The sequence below is a fragment of the Scyliorhinus torazame genome, chromosome 13 (genome assembly GCF_047496885.1).
Source record: "Scyliorhinus torazame isolate Kashiwa2021f chromosome 13, sScyTor2.1, whole genome shotgun sequence".
Classification (NCBI taxonomy): Eukaryota; Metazoa; Chordata; class Chondrichthyes; order Carcharhiniformes; family Scyliorhinidae; genus Scyliorhinus; species Scyliorhinus torazame.
In genome coordinates, this window is record NC_092719.1 from 206,212,911 (window position 1) to 206,228,869 (window position 15,959).

A 15,959-nucleotide genomic window follows, 5' to 3' on the forward strand; every position below is an offset into this window, starting at 1 on the left:
CCTTGATCCTGTCTCAAAACCATAGCCACCTTTTTACTAAAGGTAAGCTTGCTGATAATTGTGCAATTGGGAGCACTAATAAATCTTTTTTGCCCGAAATGTAATGATCAAACTGGACATTGGGTGGTGGATGTGTTTAATACGAATGCCTCGCAGTAGTGACCCATGCTGCCAATAGTTCAAAAATAAAAGGAGAAAAGAAGTGAAGTATTCTAATTTTAACATCCAACAAATCAAGCTGTCTGAAACAAAAGATGAACAGGTGTTCTCTCACATCCCAGTGCTAGTATTGAACCTGTTTTTAGAATGATGTGCGGGCAGGATGCAATAACTGCTGTATCTTTCTATTATATAACCTGTCTTTCTGCAACCCACGGAGGATAGTGATTGCTGATTACCCCTCATTGTGTGTGACCAAGACTTTGATTGTAGGGATTATGAAATTGGAATGTCCTAACTGCTATTTGTAACATATTATACTGGAATGCCAAAGTATGCTGCCATCAGGATGTCATAGATAACATCAAATTAAAGTCTGACTTTGCACATAATGTACAGTTTTATAGAAATTATTTTAACAGAGATGGAATTGCTACAGTATTTTAGTCTAATGTGTGGTTATATTTTTGTGATGCAGCATGGACGCCTTTTCATTGAATCGTTTCTTAAGCAAGGCATGCCGCTCCTTGACAACAGCTTCAAGAAACACAGGGTATGAATTTCCAGACAAAATGCAAGGTTAATGGAAAATAAGTAGAAATGAAGAACAAAGCCGCAATCTAATCAATTGGTTTAGATGGTTGTGAATGTATTTTAATGGTGGACATTTTCAAAGAGGGTCAGAAGAGACCATGGGCGGGAATCACCGACCCCCCCCCGCCGGGTCGGAGAATCGCCGGGGGTCGGCGTGAATCCCGCCCCCGCCGGCCTCCGAATTCTCCCACCCCCCAAAAACCGGCGTGGCGTGAGTCGCGCCGCCCGCCTCGGAGAATGGCGGGGTCCGGCGCGACTCAATGGGCCCCGGGGCCGCCCGAATTCTCCGGCCCGCGATGGGCCGAAGTCCCAACCCGCCTGTCGCCAGTCCCGCCGGCGTAAATTGGAGTTGGTCCCTTACCGGCAGGACCTGGTGGTGCGGGCAGCCTCTGGAGTTATTGGGGGGTCGCGGGGGGATCTGGCCCCGGAATGTGCCCCCACGGCGGCCTGGCCCGCGGTCGGGGCCCACCAAGCCAAGGGTGGGCCTCTGCCGTGGGGGCACTCTATTCCTTCCGCACCGGAGGCCGTGGTCATCCGCCATTCCCGGTGCCGAAGTGACTCCATGCGCGGGGATGACGTCAGCAGACGCTGACGATCCCACGCATGTGCGGACCCGGGCCGGCCGGCGGAGGCCCTTCTGCCCCGGCTGGCGTGGCGCCAAGCCCCTTTCCTGCCGGCTGGTGGGGCGCAAACCACTCCGGGGCGGGCCTAGCCCCTGAAGGTGCAGAGGATTCCGCACCTTTGGGGAGGCCCGACGCCGGAGTGGTTCACGTCCCGCCGGGGCCCCGTCGGGTAGGGTAGAATCCCGCCCCATATGTCCAAGAGACCACAGTCCAAAGATGTGCAGGTTAGGTGAATGGGTCATGTTAAATTGCCCCTTAGTGTTCAGGGATGTGCAGGTTAGGTTACAGGGATAGGATAAGGTGGCTGGGGAGTGCTTTTCCACAGGGTTGGTGCAGAATCTATAAACCACGTGGCCTCCTCCTGCACTGTAGGATTCTATGAATAAACAGAAATAGAAGTAATGCAAATCTGCAGCTAATAAATTAGTTGCTGACTGAATTAAAGAAATAAAGGACATTAACTTATATAAAGCCTAGGGCAGCCCGGTGGCGCAGTGGTTAGCATTGCAGCCTCATGGCGCCGAGGTCCCAGGTTCGATCCCGGCTCTGGGTCACTGTCCGTGTGGAGTTTGCACATTCTCCCCGTGTTTGCGTGGGTTTCGTCCTCACAACCCAAAGATGTGCAGGAGAGGTGGATTGGCCACGCTAAATTGCCCCTTAATTGGAAAAAATGAATAGGGTACTCTAAATTTTTTTTTAAAACTTGTATAAAGCCTTGCGTAATCGCAGGAAGTCCCGAGGTGTTTTATAGCCAATTAAGTACATTTGAAATTTAGCCATTGTTGTAGAGTATGAAATGTGGTGACCAATTTGCACACAGCAAGCTTCCACAAACAGCAGTGAAACAATGACTCAATAATCTGTTTTGATGATGTTGATTGAGGGTTAAATATCGGCTAAGATACTGCAGAGACTACCTGTGTTTCCCTTCGAAATAGTGTCATAGGATCTTTCACATCCTCCTGAGAGTTAGGACCTCGATGTGATACCTCATCTGAAAGAGTGTACCTCAAACTACGCAGAACGCTGTCAGAACTGCACACTCCTGTTTCTGCAGTGGGACTGTAACCCATAATCTTTTTGACTTGGAAATGAGAGTTCTGTCTTAGAGGCCAGGTTGACGCATGAATTCCGAGAGTTGGAAGTAATGGAGATGGTGAGGATTGAATCTGGAGTTCATGCATGCAGTGGTCAATGCATATATGCCGAGGTTATTAATAGACAAAACTACGTGTTCATTTAGGTAATAAATAACCATCTCTACATCACATCAAAAAGTAGAATTGAAGAAATGTTTAGAGTGATGGTGTATTTCTATTTTACATCTCCACTGTTTCCATTTTTATGTACCATTCCCTCAGCCGGGAATCGGGCAAGGAAATTGCTTCAGGCGTCTGACAATGCTACTCTGTAGTGGTCTGCTTGGAGCAAAGTGGTGCAGATATCCTTGTGCCCCTGTCGGAAGTGCCTCTTATCTGGAGTTATGAACCATGTACAAACTCAGTTGAAGTGACTGTGTTGCCTCATTGTGCTGCTGTAGAACTTCTCTTGCATTTGGAATGACTAAAACGCCTCTTGGCCCGTATTTTGATTTTATGCAAGAGTTTTACCGTAGCATAAAGGTGAGGAGGTCGGGGAGTGATGCTACAAGTTCACTTTCAGAATGCCTTTTCTTTATTAAATTAGAACAACTTCGATTTTTTTTTTCTTGCCATAACTGTAGCTCGTGTACTGAAACTATTCTCTATTTTTCTCCTGGAAGGAGGATGCTCAGAGCCTGCTGAAAACCCTACAGCTGAGCACTCGTCAGTTGCACCATATGTGTGGACATACCAAGGTATGACTGTAACACCAAGATGGTTAAAGTTTGAAATAGACCATATCAATGAGCCGCCTTGTTACAAATTTGAGGTGCCAGATTGGCATTGCCAGGAGTCAAGGACCGCAGCTGCCTAGAAACACCTGCCAAATGCGCCCAACAGTGGACTTAGTTTTAAGTCCACTGAAGCGCATCTCTTCTCTATACCTCTGCATTTGGAATGCCAGAACCCATTTCATTGAGAATGCGTTTTGCCAGGGAAGACGAAGTCTACATCCAGTCATTCTGGATTGAAATTCAGCTCCATAGTGAAAGAAGTTTCCATATCAACTTTGACACATCCAGAGGCAGCACAGAAGTGCAGTGGTTAGCACTGCTGCCTCACACCGCTGAGGATCCGGGTTCGATCCCGGCCCCGGGTCACTGTCCTTGTGGAGTTTGCACATTCTCCCCGTGTCTGGGTGGTATCATTCTCACAACCCAAAGATGTGCAGAGTAGGTGGATTGGCCATGCTAAATTGCCCCCTAATTGAAAAGAAAATTATTGGGTACTCTAAATTTATTTTTTTTAAACTTTGCCACCACCACAGTGAAGTTATTGTAAACAGGTCACCTTTGGTGCTGGTTGGGACAGAGCTCAGTAAGGACCCATGATTGTCAAATTGTGGTCAATGAATAGATTTTCTGAAATGCAATTGAGAAATGCAAGTAATACATATTGATGGTGTTAACATAGTTGGTGTTGCATTATAATGAGTAAAAACATTTTTGTACCTATATAAAAAAAATGTTCTAGCAGACTAAATATTTGCTGTCACCATATTGGAAATTAGAATAGTATGGTGGATAAGCCACAAGTAAATTGTGGCCACATTAACCTCGATTTTCCAGTCAGTCTTTTTATGTCAGTGGTCATTTTTGAGTGAAGTTGTAACGTGCATCAGAAAGTCCAGTCTATTTGGAAGGGGTAATTTAATTAGGCATCTCATTTAGGAGGAGATCCATCTCGAGATAATGGTGAGAATCTAGTTGACATTTTCAAGAGGTGTGCAAGGATTGTACCTGAAAACACGAGGGCCTTATCATGAAGATACCCCAAAAATGGGAGTGTGAAATGAATTTGTAGGTTATAGAGACCGGCTGTCTAACATTAATGGGAAGTGAAAATGAGGTCATTTATACTGTCAGAGCTTTTAGATGCTTTTGACTGTAGTATCAATCAGGAGTGCATGGACTTGCTGGGCTTTGCTGTCAATTAAATATCTTTCTCCCCCTCCCTTCTGGATTGATTTGTAGCTCAACCAGGACACCAATCTGACCAATCATGTCCCACCATTGAAGAGGCTGTTGGAATTATTTGTGTGTCGAGTTAAAGCAATGTTAACCATCAACAAATGCCAGGAGGCATTCTGGCTGGGAAACCTGAAAAACAGGGACCTGCAGGTGACTATAAACATTTATGTTTGTACGTTTAACAGAGTGCAATGATGTACTGCTGCATTGTGTTACATGTTTATCAGTTTGTCTCAGATGCTCTTTGTTGCCATATTTTGGGCTTCAGAAATTGCAGGGTTTAGAGGGTTGGGCTCGGCTCGTTCCTCCTAAGCCATAACAATTCCCTCCTACGCAGCCCTCCCTCCTCCTGGATTCTGTTGAAATGCAGGAATGATCACATCCGCTGTGGTTCAGTTGGCAACAGTGTGAGTTAGAAGGTTGTAGGTCCAGGCCGCACTCCAGAGACTGATGCACAAAGATCTCGGCTGACACTGAGGGAATGCTGCACTACTGGAGGTGGTGTCTTTCAAATGAGAGGCCCAGTCTGTCCTCTGAGGTGGATATAAAGGATGCCATGGCATCGTCGAAGAAGAGCAGGGGGGTCATTCTTCGTGACCTGCGATATTTTATCCCTCAATACAAACAGATTATCATCACATTTCTGTCTGTGGGAATTGGCTGCAAAACACTTTGGGATGTCTTCTGTTCCAACTCATTATTTTCCAAGAGCTTCACAATTATGAATTCCTTACACCTTTCTATATTAATTTCCCCTATGTCTACAGGTTTTATTTAACATCTCGGGATCACATAACCTAGTTGCTAATGCCTCGCCTTTTGTTTTATTCTTTGCAGCCTTGATAGTTACTTATGTAATGAGCACTTCCAACCCCCCCCCCCCCCCCCAACTAATGATTGAAAATATCTTGTAATTAAAAACAGAAAATGCTGAGAAACCTCAGCAAGTCCGGCAGCATTTGTGGAGAGACAAACAGTTAACGTTTTGAGTCCAATATAACGATGTCGTGTGGAACTTGAAATATTAACTCTCTTTCCCTCGCCAAAGATGCCGCTGAGTGTTTTCCAGCATTTTCTGGCCATACTGGATAGTCAGAGGCTTTTCCCCAGGGTAGAGGGGTCAATTACTAGGGGGCATAGGTTTAAGGTGAGAGGGGCAAAGTTTAGAGTAGATGTACGAGGCAAGTTTTTTACGCAGAGGGTAGTGGGTGCCTGGAACTCACTACCGGAGGAGGTAGTGGAGGCAGGGACGATAGGGACATTTAAGGGGCATCTTGACAAATATATGAATAGGATGGGAATAGAAGGATACGGACCCAGGAAGTGTAGAAGATTGTAGTTTAGTCGGGCAGTATGGTCGGCACGGGCTTGGAGGGCCGAAGGGCCTGTTCCTGTGCTGTACATTTCTTTGTTCTTTGTTCTTTGTACTTCAGATTCCCAGCATCTGCAGTATTGTGAAAATGTCTTGTGCTGTGCATAGTCAGGCGAGGGGCTAAATTACCCCCACACCCCCAGTTATGGTGGTCCTTGGAACCCTTCAATATACTGTGCGAAGTAAAATTTTTATTAAAGCAGCTCGGTTAGTAGGACGTAGGCATGAAGTAACTGCTTGATGCTGGATGGGTGGAGGGGGCGGGTGCAGCGGGCATGACGTGGGGGAAGATGAAGCTGAATGTTTGCGTTTCACGTCAGAAATTCGCAGCAAATCTAGGAATGGGTGAAAGTGTGTTGCTTTCATACCTGTCCTGGTGACTTGTTACAGAGCAACAATCAGGCGGCACGGTAGCACAGTGGTTAGCACTGTGGCTTCACAGCAGCATGGACCCTGGTTCGATTCCCGCTTGGGTCTCTGTCTGTGCGGGGCCTGCACGTTCTCCTTGTGTCTGCGTGGGTTTCCTCTGGGTGCTCCGGTTTCCTCCCACAAGTCTAAAGACGTTCTGAATTCTCCCTCTGTGTACCCGAACAGGCGCCGGAATGAGGTGACGAGGGGCTTTTCACAGTAACTTCATTGCAGTGTTAATGTAAGCTTGCTTGTGACAATAAAGATTATTATTATACATTATCCTTATCAACTCAGTGGACATTGTGTGCATGTTTGTTTTGAGCAACGTTTCAGAGTGAAGTCTTCGCTGGAGCAGAGTGAATAATTCAGCAGTTCACTGATTTTGACTGTTGTTTTCACGCAGGGAGGAGAGATTCTGTCCCAGGCAGAATCCCAACAGGAAAGTGGTGATGATGAAGAATCTGAATTACCCGAAGATAATGCAGAAGAGGTAAGCTCTGCGGGAGTGTTGGTCACAGTAAAATTACTTGCTGTAACTGTAGAAGAAACTCCACTAACAACAACAACTTGCATCTATATAGCACCTTTAACATAATACCCCAGGATACTTTACCAGAACTTTAAAATTTGACACCAAGCCACATATGGTGCTATTAAGACAGCTGGGACATAACCTGAACAAAGAGATAGGTTTTAAGAAATGTCTTAAGGGGAAAAAAAAGAGAGATGGAGAGGTTTGGGGATGAAAATTCCAGAGCTTAACGCCAAGGCTTCCGAAGGGACAATTAAAATCAGGATGAGGAATTTGAAAACGAAGAGAAGAATTTTAAAATTGAGGCATTACTTAACCGGGAGCCAGTGTAGATCAGTGAGCACATGTGATGATAGGTGATTGGCACATGGTACATGTAACGACACAGGCACAATGTTTTGGATGATTTCAAGTTGCAGTGGGAAGAATTTGAGAGGCCTGTCAGTAATGTGTTGGAATAGTCCAGTCTCGAGGTAACAATAGCACAGGTGAGGGTTTCAGCAGCACAGAACGAGGCAGGGGTGGAGCAGTATCATGGAGATGGAAGTAGGCGATCTTGGTGATGGCTCACTTATGTGGTCAGGAGCTCATCTTCGGATCATTTGTGACTCCAAGGTTGCGAGCAGTCTGGATCAACCTCAGATTGTTGCCTGGGGGAAAGCTGGAATCGCTAGATTGGGAATGGGCTTTCAGAGCAAGGACAGAAGATCTTCTCAATTTTTAGTTGAGGTAAATTTCTGCTCATCCCGTAAGGAATGTCAGACAAACAATCGAGGGAGGTAGTGATGAGGTAGAGCTGGATGTCATCGGCGTACATGTGAAAACTAACATAATTGGGCAAAGAAGCCATTCAAGTGATCCCTCCGACTACGAATTTAAAAATACAACAGAACTAGGAGAGTTAAGTCCCACTCAACTAGACCGTGATGGAGAGCGCGTGCGGTCAACCTTTTCAAAGATCTAGAAGGATAAGGAGCAATAGTTTCACTTTATCACATCGAATGTCATTTGTTATTTTGGGAGCTATTTCGGTACTGTGGCAAGGGTATTGGAGGGATTCAAAGATGGAGCTCCAGGACAAGTGGTTATAGATCTGAAGTGAAAGAACTGTTAACATTATCAGCTCACAGGGAAGCATGGTGGCACAGTGGTTAGCACTGCTGCCTCACGGTGCCGAGGGCCTGGGTTCGATCCCGGCCCCGGGTCACTATCTGTGTGGAGTTTGCACATTCTCCATGTGTCTGTGTGGGACTCGCTCCCACAACCCAAAGATGTGCAGGGTAGGTGGATTGGCCACACTAAATTACCCTCTATTTGGGAAAAAAAGATTTGGGTATCCTGAATTTTGAAAAAAACATTATCAGCTAACGTGAGGACTAGGAAGGGAAGTTGGGTGGTTAGCAATTTAGTGGGAATAGGGTGAATGAAGCAGTAGGGTCTCGTGCTGTATTACACTCGTCCTATTCAAGTCATATATTGAATCAGATGACGGGAAAGAGTTCGAACCGATTAATACTTTGGCAATCAGATCGCAATTCAGTCAGTAGAGTCCAAAGATTTGTATTTGTGATCATGGATAGCAGGGAGCAAATTATAAAGGTTCTGGTAGTGCCTTAAACATATGAGAATGGGTCATATCAGCTAGCTGCTTCGTCCAAAAATAATGCTAAAAATTAACTCCCCCAATTGGTCTGTAGATAAATAAGCCCTATAATGAGATACTAAGCATTACAAGCCATGGTGACCTTGACCTTTGGTCATCATTTTAACTGCTCTCAACCAGGTAATGATGTGAACACTCTACTGGTTTCAGTCTTAACCCATGAGGAAGTAGAATGATGCAGGTTCTTGTCTATGATTTCCGTCAATATTTATGGTTCTCATCTCGACTATGCTTGGAAGGGAAGTGTCAAGGAGTGGCTATTTATTTACATGTAGAGAGGAAGGGACAATCACACCGGGGAATTATATATTCCAAAGAGCAACAGTCAGGAAAACACGGGGGCTGAAGTTTGGGTCTCAGTCCCTTTTATTTTGCCTGAATATTTCCAGGACTTTGCCTGAACTGCAGAGCTAATGAGACGGGAGGGGACATATCCTGCGTTCCATCTCAGCTTCCTGCACTAGCATCTATGAGATTATCTTTTCCAAAATAGGGGTAAAAGTAGGCCAATAGTCCCCTCGCGCCTGCTCCGCCATTCAATAAGATCATGGCTGATCTGTAGAGGTGTGAAGATAGGCTTGTTTGTGCCTAGCATTTCCTCAGAGGAGAAGCCAAAGAGAGAAGATCAAAAGTGGGTAGGATTCTCCTTCTTCGGCGACCACTAGTTTTTAGGGCCTTGGAACATCGTAGCAGTTGATTTCCAACAACAAACGGAAGGCCCTGAGACCAACAGTCAGCGCCACTGAACTTTACTCCCGTTTTCTGGCTTACAGCTCTGCTGACACGTGCCTGCACTGGGGCTGCAGTTGGGCCGTACCTCATCCTGGACAGCAGAATGACCGTCAGTGAGAGGAGATCAAGAAAATCAGAGAAAGGTGCCTTGGCCTTTTGTGTATCCGACTGTAGTGAAATAGTCTTGTGTTAGTAAAGCTTGCACCTGAATATTTGATGTTTCAATCAGGAAAAAAAATAAAGACATTCATTTATGTAGCGCCTTTCATGGTTTCAGAAGCCCTTTGCAGTTGATGAAGAGCTTTTGGCGTGCTGTTATGTAGGAAACATGGCAACTGATTTACACATCGCAAAGCCCAACAATTAGGAACAGAATAATGACTGGATAATCTTTGATTGAAGGATAGATATGAGACAGGAGACCACGAGATAACGCCCCTGTTCTTCAAAATAACCCCATGGGATCCATTTGAGATGGAAGACTTGGTTTAACGTCCCATCTGAAATTTGAGACACGTACAAAATCTCTGGAATGGGGCTTAAGCAATCGTCTGACTTGGAGGGAGTGTTACCCACTGAGCTCTTATCCAGAAATGACTTGTGATCTTTGTTTATTCCGAAACCTTGATTTTCTTTTGTATCCACCGTCGGGAGAGAGAAAGCTTTACAGAATATGTTTGTTTCCTTGTAGGAGAGTGAGGAGGATTTGGATGGAGGCGAATCAGATACAAGGAAAGCTACAAAGGATGATGAAGGAATTAGTGAAGACTCTGACAGTGATTAGGTCTGTATTTATTGTACACAGCGCTACTGCACAATGTAAGGGGAAGCTCCTTACAAATTCCGTTTTCAAAATGCACATGTATCACTTGGCACATGTCATCTGGTTGCTTCCTACTATCCAGCACATGAGGCTGGTTGGGCTGTGGGAGTGGTATCTTCTCTTCAGATTGAGGATTTTGAGTTTAACAGTTCTTTGACTTCTTCCCAACCACAGGCCTCCTGAGCCATATCTCGACAGCTACTCTGGGTCTCAGGTGACTTGCTTCCCATATCACATTGGATTGTATGCCCTCCACTGGGTGCCTTTCTACAGGGGGAGATCATAGTTATTGATCTAACCATGTGGTTGGCAGTCGAGCATGTCAGAGCACCATCAAGCTGTCCTGTAAATAATCTGACTTTAGTCTTCATGCCACATGTTGGTTTTTCATCTGATAAAATATATCACGTTATTAGTTTTTTCCTTCAGGTTAGGAGTTTAATATGTCTTTATATTGGACTGGCAACCCAGATATTGTGAATTCAGATTCCACCATGATAACGTGAGAAATTAATTCAATACATCTGGTAATCTGCAGCCTGGCATTGGAGGAAAAGATGGTAATTGTTGCTAATATCCTTCAGGGATGGAAACCTGCTACCCCCACCCAGTCTGACCTACATTTGCCTCCAGCCCCACATTCCATGGATTGACTCCTCCTGCCCTCTGGAGGTGTCCTAGCAAGCCACATAGATCGCTTTCTCAGGACAGGTAATAAATGGATCACCACCCTCGCTGTCCACATCAGAAGAGCAAATTTTCCCTTCTTTACCTCGAGTCACCCCGAGTCTCGCCTCCAACTACAGACATCGGGCTAGGAGCATTATGAGGTCTGCCTGGGGAAGCCCAGTGGTTTGGTTTATTCATGTACTGACAAGCAGGGTTTTTAGAACCCATCTTGGCAAGTGCCGGTCTCTGCCCATTCTGCTGGAGGCAGGCAAGGACAGAAGATGGAAGTCATTCCTGTGCACAGTGAAAAATCAGTAGCGGAGTTTCCCGTATATGCTCATAGCCTGCTGGTCAGTTGCGGAACAGTATAGCATCATGGTTCGGTAATGATGTGAATCCTAAGGAAGGCAATAACCCTGGAGTGAACAAAAATTATTAGGGCGAGAAAGTTGAAAGAGAACAGAAGAGACTGTTAACTTAAATTCCTCCTCTGGTATGAATAGAAATAAAAATACATTTTTATGTATTTAGGGCGGCACGGTGGCTCAGTGGTTAGCACTGCTGCCTCACAGGGCCTGGGACCCGGGTTCAGTTCCGGCCTTGGGTGACTGTCTGTTTGGAGTTTGCACGTTCTCCCCGTGTCTGCGTGGGCTTCCTCTGGGTGCTCCGGTTTCCTCCCACGGTCCAAAGGTGTGCGGGTTAGGTGGACTGGCCATAATCAATATGGGTAGAGTGCTCTTTCGGAGGGCCGGTACAGACTCGAAAGGCTGTATGACTGGCCATAATCAATATGGGTAGAGTGCTCTTTCGGAGGGCCGGTACAGACTCGAAAGGCTGTATGGCCTCCGTCGGCACTACAGGTATTTCTATGGGTTTCTCCTATCTGAGCCCCTGTTTCGAAGTTGCCAACAAGCTATCCTAATCCAGTTGTCTTCCTTTCCCTTATTCTAGGTCCGCATTGGTATCTCATCAAGTGTAACAGACTGAGTGAGGCCAAAGAGTTTCCAGCAGTATCTTTGATTTCTGTAATGCAATTCACGGTCTCCATGTAAATACACCAAAAAGGTCTGGTGGTGCCCAAGAAAAGAGAATTTGCCAAACCACTTCAGTAGAAAACAATGTGGCAAATTAATACAATTGTAAAATAATATAGTGCAGCATGAAAGGGGCTCCAATTCCAAATGTACCTTTTTATATTTATACTGCTATATTTCTGTTTTCTCTGCAGACTGGTAATTAGGATTTTTTTTCTTACACCTATGGTGAGAGCATTTTTCTTTGTTTTATCAGTTGCACCAGTGCCATCAATTTTGTGTTTGAAATTTGCATTTAACAACACAGTCCTTTGGGGCACTGTGACGAAGCGAGCAGAACACTGGCCGTGAGGAACAGAGTGCCGGTGCACTCTGATATGGAGAGCACAGCACCATGAAGTGGTAAAGTGTGTATTCCAGGCCACCTTCTCCAGAATTATTCTCAACTTTCATTTTAGGGACAATACCCCAGTGAATGTCGGGCATTCCCACAAAGTGAAGAATAATTGAAAGGGCAAGTCAACCCTTCTCTTTGTTCAGACACCACCAACCAGCTGTTCCCCTCGAGCGAGCGAGCAGGTATCTTGCCCGCCCTTTCCAACGTGGATGGTGAGGCAGTGTCCTTGAAAGAAATCTGATTCAGTCAGCGAATTCAATAACTTGTCATTTGTGTGCAAAGCCCATCTCCCAGGATCCCTTAAAACAACATATTACAAAATTGTTAATTCATCTCACTTTGAGGTGTGTAGAGTGCTGCTGGTCTGTCTCAGCTAGAGCGCCTTACTTGGCGCTAATGCTCAATGGCTTTGAACTGTGGAATGACCAGTCAAAGGTGGCTATTTTGTGACTTGAATAGCACACTTCATATTAATTGATACCGTTTGTGACCTAACCTCATGATTTCTAAGAAATATGAAGAAAAATCTGTAGACTTTTAGGCTGAGCCACTTGTGAGGTGTTTCCTGCACCCTGACCTGGATTTCATGAAGTAACATCCGCAGGGTTTTACACACGGTGCAGCCATTCTTACTGAGTTTCCACAAAAACAAAGTTATTGGGAGATCCAGGTTACCTAAGTACGATATGTATTGGCCGGAATTCTCCAGCCGTTGGCTGGCGGCGGGTTCTCTGGTCCTGCCGGCCTGCGGGTTTCCCTGTGGCGTGGGGGTGGTTTCAATGGGAAATCCCATTGACAACCGGTGGGAGCAGAGAATCCCGCTTCCATGAACGGCACGCCAAATCCTCTGTCAGCGGTAGCAGGACAGACACACAACAGAGAATCCTAGCCCTTGCACCCATTCATTTCTACTGTTAAGTTAGAGTCAGTCAATTTCTTTTTTTTTTAATTTAAAGTGCCCAATTTTTTTTTTCCAATTAAGGGGCGATTTAGCGTGGCCAATCCACTTACCCTGCACATCTTTGGGTTGTGGGGGTTTGACCCAACCAGACACGGGGAAAATGTGCAAACTCCTCACAGACAGTGACCCGGGGCCGGGATCAAACTCAGGTCCTCGGCGCCGTGAGGCAGCAGTGCTAACCACTGCGCCACCGTGCTGCCTCTAGAGTCAGTTCATTTCAAATTATCTAATTTAGTTCAAATTTTGACACCACATTCCACTTAAGCTGGTTTATTTACATTGCTTAATTCAAAATGATTGGGTAATTAGTATTTTCTGTGTGCACACAGTAGCAGTAGATTGTAAAGATAGAGTGATAACGTTTCTTTGGAGAAGTCCCATTGCTGTCACCTCATCATCAGACAGTGTATCTGATTTTGCTGTTGAGAGTTACTTTCCTAGAATTTAACACATTCACTTAATTTGAAGTGGGGATCAGAGGTCATATCAGGTAGATGTATTAACAGGGAGGATACTTATGGGAACCGGAATATATTTTTTAAAATGAGGGATTCCATGTCGTACATTGGCACTGTATTTACCAACACCAACTTGTTCTTCCTTGGGAGTTGGTTTAATTATGCATCTAGACAGAAATGGTGGTCAAAGTTCACTGCACGGCCCTCTAATACATCAGATGTGTCACTTAAATACAGAACAATTACTTTTGATAGATGCGGTCCTGCAGTCCCTTTTATGATGCTCATGCTGCAGTCCCTTTTATGATGTTTCTGATTGTTCGGGCATTACCATTGTAAACTAATATTTTTGTTAACATGTTATTCTGCTGTATAAAAATTAATAAAGTTATAATTTAATTGGTTTTTTTATTTGAGATTTTTTTTTATGGGACATCCCTGTTAAACAATTAGTGTGAGCATTATCCAATGTTCTTTACTGGAAAAATTGCTCTGCAAGAATAACTAAATCTGGCCATTGCCCAAGTCTTTTCAGTCATGAAGCAGTGTCACTTGTTATCTTCCCTAGGGAGTGCCTAGGTGATGAGATCAAAGAACAAAGAAATGTACAGCACAGGAACAGGCCCTTCGGCCCTCCAAGCCCGTGCCGACCATGCTGCCCGACTAAACTACAATCTTCTACACTTCCTGGGTCCGTATCCCTCTATTCCCATCCTATTCATGTATTTGTCAAGATGCCCCTTAAATGTCACTATCGTCCCTGCTTCCACCACCTCCTCCGGTAGCGAGTTCCAGCCACCCACTACCCTCTGCGTAAAAAACTTGCCTCGTACATCTACTCTAAACCTTGCCCCTCTCACCTTAAACCTATGCCCCCTAGTAATTGACCCCTCTACCCTGGGGAAAAGCCTCTGACTATCCACTCTGTCTATGCCCCTCATAATTTTGTATACCTCTATCAGGTCTCCCCTCAACCTCCTTCGTTCCAGTGAGAACAAACCGAGTTTATTCAACCGCTCCTCATAGCTAATGCCCTCCATACCAGGCAACATTCTGGTAAATCTCTTCTGCACCCTCTCTAAAGCCTCCACATCCTTCTGGTAGTGTGGCGACCAGAATTGAACACTATACTCCAAGTGTGGCCTAACTAAGATTGTATACAGCTGCAACATGACTTGCCAATTCTTATACTCAATGCCCCGGCCAATGAAGGCAAGCATGCCGTATGCCTTCTTGACTACCTTCTCCACCTGTGTTGCCCCTTTCAATGACCTGTGGACCTGTACTCCTAGATCTCCTTGACTTTCAATACTCTTGAGGGTTCTACCATTCACTGTATATTCCCTACCTGCATTAGACCTTCCAAAATGCATTACCTCACATTTGTCCGGATTAAACTCCGTCTGCCATCTCTCCGCCCAAGTCTCCAAACAATCTAAATCCTGCTGTATCCTCTGACAGTCCTCATCGCTATCCGCAATGCCGCCAACCTTTGTGTCGTCTGCAAACTTACTAATCAGACCAGTTACATTTTCCTCCAAATCATTTATATATACTACAAAGAGCAAAGGTCCCAGCACTGATCCCTGTGGAACACCACTGGTCACAGCCCTCCAATTAAAAAAGCATCCTTCCATTGCTACTCTCTGCCTTCTATGACCTAGCCAGTTCTGTATCCACCTTGCCAGCTCACCCCTGATCCCGTGTGACTTCACCTTTTGTACTAGTCTACCATGAGGGACCTTGTCAAAGGCCTTACTGAAGTCCATATAGACAACATCCACTGCCCTACCTGCATCAATCATCTTAGTGACCTCCTCGAAAAACTCTATCAAGTTAGTGAGACACGACCTTCCCTTCACAAAACCGTGCTGCCTCTCACTAATACGTCCATTTGCTTCCAAATGGGAGTAGATCCTGTCTCGAAAAATTCTCTCCAGTTCCCGGGATTATCCTTGCTACCCTTCTCAAACAGAGGAACAACATTGGCTATTCTCCAGTCCTCCGGGACATCCCCTGAAGACAGTGAGGATCCAAAGATTTCTGTCAAGGCCTCAGCAATTTCCTCTCCAGCCTCCTTCAGTATTCTGGGGTAGATCCCATCAGGCCCTGGGGACTTATCTACCTTAATATTTTTAAGACCCCCAACACCTCGTCTTTTTGGATCTCAATGTGACCCAGGCTATCTACACACCCTTCTCCAGACTCAACAGCAAAATTGACTTGCTTCCACTGCTGTTCAGAGATGGCTCATAAATCCAATGTGCAATCTGCAGACTTGCCACATGTGACAAATTGGAACCAGAGAAGCCCTACAGTGCAAAAGGAGGCCATTCGGCCCATTGTGTCTTCCCTGATCTTCTAAAAGAGCACCCTACCTAGGCCCACTCCCCACCCTATCCACGTAACCCCACCTAAC

The 15,959-nt window shown here is 45.3% G+C and overlaps 1 protein-coding gene across 2 annotated transcripts in view; it reads left to right on the plus strand.

The window, feature by feature from the left end:
• Window positions 1-14,468, plus strand: part of fancd2 (FA complementation group D2) — a 146,884-nt gene extending 132,416 nt beyond the window's left edge. Inside the window, exons 39-44 of one of the 2 annotated variants that reach the window (XM_072472966.1) lie at window positions 638-712; window positions 3,139-3,213; window positions 4,492-4,638; window positions 6,675-6,761; window positions 9,890-9,982; window positions 14,109-14,468. In XM_072472966.1, the coding sequence (XP_072329067.1) occupies window positions 638-712; window positions 3,139-3,213; window positions 4,492-4,638; window positions 6,675-6,761; window positions 9,890-9,982 (477 nt within the window). In that variant the 3' untranslated portion in view covers window positions 14,109-14,468. Of the gene's footprint in view, window positions 1-637; window positions 713-3,138; window positions 3,214-4,491; window positions 4,639-6,674; window positions 6,762-9,889; window positions 9,983-11,641; window positions 13,940-14,108 lie in introns of those variants that run through there. The other variant, XM_072472965.1, reaches the window with a different exon arrangement.
• The last annotated feature ends 1,491 nt before the right edge of the window (window positions 14,469-15,959 follow it).